The 5,604-nt window shown below is 62.2% G+C and overlaps 2 protein-coding genes across 2 annotated transcripts in view; one reads left to right on the top strand and one right to left on the bottom strand.

Moving 5' to 3' along the window:
• The window catches only part of LOC113213222 (zinc finger protein basonuclin-2-like), a 23,413-nt gene extending 17,815 nt beyond the window's left edge, over positions 1 to 5,598 (top strand). The window contains exon 3 of the mRNA XM_026432209.2: positions 1,638 to 5,598. Coding sequence (XP_026287994.1) covers positions 1,638 to 4,778 — 3,141 coding nt within the window. The 3' untranslated portion in view covers positions 4,779 to 5,598. The remainder of the gene's footprint in view (positions 1 to 1,637) is intronic.
• LOC113213244 (casein kinase I) overlaps positions 1 to 5,604 on the bottom strand; it is a 101,586-nt gene that overhangs the window by 3,329 nt on the left and 92,653 nt on the right. The window lies entirely within an intron of this gene.

The following is a 5,604-nucleotide window of genomic DNA, read 5'->3' as shown; positions in this document are numbered from 1 at the left end:
CCCCCCCCGCCCATCCTCTCTGCTTGGACGGCCTAGGCGCGGCTGTGGTGGAAGGGGAGGGGATGCTTACATGCAGTGTACTACGCGCCTCGCCTATATATTTTATTCAGTACTTTGGCCCAGGTCTAACCACGACTGCTCGCTCTTGTCAGCCTCTGTAATACTTTCCGGAGCCCTACCAGATTTTTGTTGTTGTTCTTGTTGTGGTCCGGAGGCGGAGGCCCTCGTATCGCTCCCACCCGGCGTCGTCGTTACAATTACATAGTGAAGTGTTTCCATGTCGTCGTGCCGCCCCCGACGGCGGTGGGCCCGTGGGCGTGTCACCCTGTCCCTGTCCTCCTGGCCCCGGGTCCCGATACCTGTACACACGGTGTCATTACGTCGGCGCCAGAGTGTCATCTCTACCCGGCAGCACGCCCACCAGCCGCCCCGCCTCTGAGACCAGCCGGGCCGGCCGCTTTTTTGCCCCCCGGCTAAAAATTTTTACGGTCGCCTTCGAGATGGTTAGTATAGTGTGGTCTGTCCTGCCGTACGTGGGCCCAGTCCCGCCGGGCTGGGCGTGGCGCGGCAGGGCGCGGCGGGTCTTGCACGGCGGCGGCGGCGGCGCGGCGGTGGCCCGAGGGTGCATTCCGGCCCGCATGCGCGTTGTCATTAACCGCCCTACCCCGCCCCGCCCGCCGCTGGGCTGTCACCGCGCGCGCGCTTGCAGCGGCGCTCAGCGGCCTCGATGGATGGAGATACCCGCGGCAGACCCGTACGACCAACGACCACTAAACGTCGCGTCCGTCTGGCCGGGCCGGCGTCTCCCGCGCCGAAGCGACTACTACTGCTAACATGTCGGCCGGGCCATTGTCTGTCACGTCAGGGACCCTGCAGGGCGTCCCGGCCTGGGGCGTCCATTGTTGGCGTGTCGTCGCCCTGGGCAGCGACACGCTCCGCCACCCACGTCACCGCCACCGGGTCAACCCTTTCCAACCCCGCCCCCTCCCTCCCCTATCGCCCCCTCCCCGTCAGAACATCCCCAGTCCCTGCCCCCCTCGCTCCCCGCGCTGCGGCGGCGGGCGTCATTCCGTAATGACATGTTATTAATTTCGAGCCGAGGCAATCACGTAATGCCGTGTGCCGTATGCGCACAACCCCCTCCCCTCCTATCGGTAGTTTTTCGATTATCGTCCTGTCGCCGCTGTTTGCTCTTTCGCAGGCGAGTGAAAAGAGTGGGAGGAGGGGAAGGGAGGGGGCACAGCGAACACGATGGTTGGGTAAAGACGTACGAATTACCTCATTATATCGGTAAAATGTTAACAATTCTTGATCAGAAAGAGACGGTCTTAAATGGTCGCGCCCTCCGGGGGTGGAGAGTGCAAGGGTAATGTGAAAGCGCCAGAGGCTACTGAAATTTTTATAGGGGCGTAAAGCAGGACCAGCGCGCTGTTCTCTTAGAGCCTAATTCCAGCGCAGGTGCCTGTCCCGGGGGAGGGGGAAGGGTGATAAAAAGACATAAAGAAAATCCAAGTGTTGCTGCCGCCCCCCTGCCCGGACCCGAGGGGACCGCAAGGCGGCGGGGACTCGTTCCACCCCGCTTCTAACGACCTCTGCTACAACGGCTCTCTAACGATTCTTTCTCTCTGTGCTTGCAGGAGGCCAATGGCGCGTCCCTGGACCGCTTCAACATCTGCAGCCCCGAGGAGGAGCCCCTGGTGCTGCAGCAGTTCCTGCGCTTCGGCGAGACCCGGGCGCTGACCGAGCAACTGCTGCGCGGCGCCGCCCCCGGAGCCGCGGCCGCCATGCCGCCCGCCCCCAGCAAGGAGGCGCACGAGAGGCTGTCAGCGCCTTCGGAGCCTGCCAAGCAGACCACGCCGCTGCACTCGCCGCACCAGCGTGACGTACCCGCCACCACCGCCCCCGCCCCTGCGCCCTCACGGCAGTCACCTCGGCCCCCCAGCACGGAGGGCCACCGGGACGGCAGGGACAGTCGGGAGGACGACAAAAGGATGGCGCACGCGCTCAACTTCAGCCTGAGCAGCTCTGCGGCCAGCCGGTCCGCGCCGTCAGGCGGTTCTGTCTCACCTCAGCAGAAGCACACCCCCTCCGGGCCCGGCTCCGTGGGTCGCCAGTCACCGCCGTCCGCTCAGGCCCCCCACACCCCCCACGGCGCCCTCAGCTTCCTGAACCGCGGAGCGCAGCCCCAGCCCCAGTCACCGCCGGGTAGTTCGCCCCTCAACCGTCTACAGAACATGCAGCCCTTCGACTTCCGCAAGATGGCGGCCAGCGCTGTGCGCGCCAGCCCCGAGCCCCCCGCGGGCCCCGGCGGCGTCCCCGGCCTGCTCAACCTGAGGCCTCCGCCGCCCCCGCCCGTGCCCGCGTCCAGCATGAGCGCGCTGCCCCTAGCGTTCAGCCACTCCGCGCTGGGCTCGGTGCCGCTTACGGCTGCCAACCTGGTGGCCTCCTCCTTCCCGGGGCTCATCTCCTCGGCCATGGCAGGCCACCCGGGCCACCCCGGCGCTGCCGGACACCCCGCCCACCCGGGCAGCAAGTCGCCGAGCACGGACCTCAACTCGAGAGCAGGCAGCTCCGACTTCGGCTCGGGCTCTGACGACGAGGACGACAACTCTGGCTCGGCGTTGAACCTGAGCAGAGACGCCCGCGACAGCAGGGAGAGGGAAAGGGATAGGGACGATAAGATGAGGTCCAAGAGGCCAGCCGCCTCCCCTCCCCCGCAGCAGCGCTCCTCCAAGCAGCCCCTGTCATCGTTCTCACCTCTAAAGCGACAATCGGCGTGGCCGTCCTCGCCGCTCCCTGCCAACCTGGGCACTGCGCTGATCAACCCCACCACGGGCAAGAAGCGAGTCCAGTGCAATGTGTGCCTCAAGACCTTCTGCGACAAGGGTGCGCTCAAGATCCACTTCTCGGCCGTGCACCTACGCGAGATGCACCGCTGCACCGTGGAGGGCTGCTCTATGATGTTCTCGTCGAGGAGGTCGCGCAACCGACACTCGGCCAACCCTAACCCAAAGCTGCACTCGCCGCACCTGCGACGCAAGATCTCCCCTCACGACGGGCGCTCCTCCCAGGCGCACCCCATCCTGCTGCCGCCCCACCAGGCCAGCCTGGGCGCCCTCAACCCCCTGTCCTTCGGCGCCTTCCCCCTGCTGCCCCACGACCCGCGCGACCACCGCGACCACAGGCAGGCTGCCATGGCTGCTGCCGCGGCCGCCGCGGGTGGCGCGTCCGCCCTCGACCTCAACCTCAAGAACAGTCTCAGCCTGAGCTTGCGGTACGAGCGAGACCAACGAGAGCGAGAAAGGCAACGCGACGTCAACATGACCTCCCTCAGCATGGACGAGGATGACGAAGACGACGAGGAAGGCATCGTCGTGGTGGGTGGAGCCGATGATGACGACGACGTGCCCGAAGACCTTCACCAGGCCAAGCGGCCAAAGTTCTCTGTGTCGGACGACGGCGATGACAATAGCAATTCAGACGACGACTCCCAGACGGCGCTCGACCTCGGTACTTCCACCTCCTCGGTTACGACCAATGGTGTGGACCACCATGGCCTCCACGGCGCCCATGGTGACCAGGGCGGTCGCAGCGGCAGGAAGCGCAAATCGCAGAACCCGACCAGGTGCACTCAGCCGCCGGTCAGCATGGACGACATGTCGAACTACGATGACTCGTCGAGTGACGGTGGCCACCAGCCGTACCCTGGTATGGAGGCCGCTGGCGCGGCGCAAGAGGCCGGGCTGGACCTGGCCGTGCGGCGGAGAGTCGACCAGGACCACCAGGAGACCGAGGAGCGTCAGGCCCGCGAGCAGGACTCGGTGCAGCCGCCCCACGAGGAAGGAAGCAGCCAGGACGACCAGGTTTTTCGGCTTACCAAAGAGCAAAAGGGGGAGAGTATAGAACCGCCAACTGAAGATCGGGAAAGCACCAGCGCCGCCGGCGGCGCCGAGCACCGCAAGGGCGCGGAGAAGGACGAGGAGAAGGACTCTGTGATAACAACCTCTGAGGCGGCGGACCCAAACGGGATGCCGTCCTCACCGTGCGCGGGATCGCCGCCCAGTAGCCCGGCGGCGTCCCCGGCCTCGTCCCAGGGGGACGGGTCCCACGATGAGGACGGCTATTACTACCCCGACGGCTATTTCACCAACGTCGACTTTGCGGACGTGCCACTGGACAAGGACAACCCCCGTCGGTGCACGGCCTGTGGTAAAGTCTTCCAAAACCACTTTGGCGTCAAGACCCACTTCCAGAACGTGCACCTCAAGCTCATGCACAAGTGCACCGTGGACGGTTGTAACGCAGCTTTCCCGTCCAAGCGCAGCCGGGACAGGCACAGCGCTAACCTCAACCTGCACCGCAAGCTGCTGTCCACCTCCTCATCCCCGACGCAAGGAGACAAGCCGAGCCACCCGGGCCCTCTCTTCCTGCCTCATCCGGACCTCCTGGCGCGACTGTACGCGGACCCCAACGTTGTCCGGAGCATGGACTCTCAGCACCCCATGCTCATGCCCCCCTTCGGCTACCCCCCGATGGCTTACACGCTCAACGGCCACGTTGGCCGCGCCGGCTCGACGTCGCCAACCTCACCCCGTAGCCTCGACGAGGAGCTGATGGGACGGCCAGGGAGGCCGCCGAAGATGATCCAGGACCCGTTCCTGGGCGCGAGAAGTCGCAGTGACCCTGGTGGGCTTGCGGTACAACCTGGCCCGCTACCTCTCTCTGGGCCCGGCCTCGGACTCCTCGCTCAACGGCGAGCCTCCGCCTCGGACTCGTGACCCTGGCCTGGCCACGGTCCCGGCCACGGTCTTGGCTCGCTCGGCCCCGGCCTGCCGCCGCCCTATTGGTGGTAGCGTGATCTCAAATTATGGCCGGCGGCCGCCACCCCAGTGCAATAACAGTCTTATCAAAAGATGAAATACTCCTTCTAGCCTATTTGTCGGTATTTTAAGTATGTATATTGCTGTGCTATTTGCCTCATTGAGGCACTTGTTAAGCCAAATGTCGTGATGTGAGACATATGTGATCACCCTTACCCTGTACCACACCTCTGTATACGAGTGTAGTCTAGCAGGTACCTTTTCAAACTAGCCAAATCAAATCTCATTGATCTTTTTAATTTGTTTGTAAGCTTGCTGTGAGTTCGCGCGTTTCCTTATTGTCTTGTATATTGTGCAAATATGGCTCATTTTTTTGAGCGTTTAGTAGAGTTCAATTTGTAATTATATATTGAGTCCTCAAGGTATGAGTCAATTTCTTTCTTTTGCCTTATGAAATGCATCACGTTTAGCGTCTTATTGTGTCCATTCTGTGTAAGTGATACGTTTTGTTGACAATACTCATGGAGTAGCGCTTATTGTTTAATATTTATTAGTGTCCAATGGGGTCACGTGTTTTACCTTTTCCTTCTTATGAAGGACCTCTCATACGAAGTTAAATGTGATGTTTGCCAGTCCGGGTAGCGGCATTGTGTGTAAATACTCCTATTGTGAATTTAGTAAATAAACTTATAGTTCCATAAATTGTTAAAAGTATTCAAAATTATGTGCAGTGGCATGAGGCGGCTTGCTTAGGTCCATTTAATATTCTATTAAGCGAGTGACA

Source organism: Frankliniella occidentalis, unplaced genomic scaffold (assembly GCF_000697945.3).
Source record: "Frankliniella occidentalis isolate FOCC.00 unplaced genomic scaffold, Focc_3.1 Scaffold140, whole genome shotgun sequence".
Classification (NCBI taxonomy): domain Eukaryota; kingdom Metazoa; phylum Arthropoda; class Insecta; order Thysanoptera; family Thripidae; genus Frankliniella; species Frankliniella occidentalis.
Note: the sequence above shows the minus strand (reverse complement) of the source record. Positions and strands in the feature narration are given on the sequence as shown.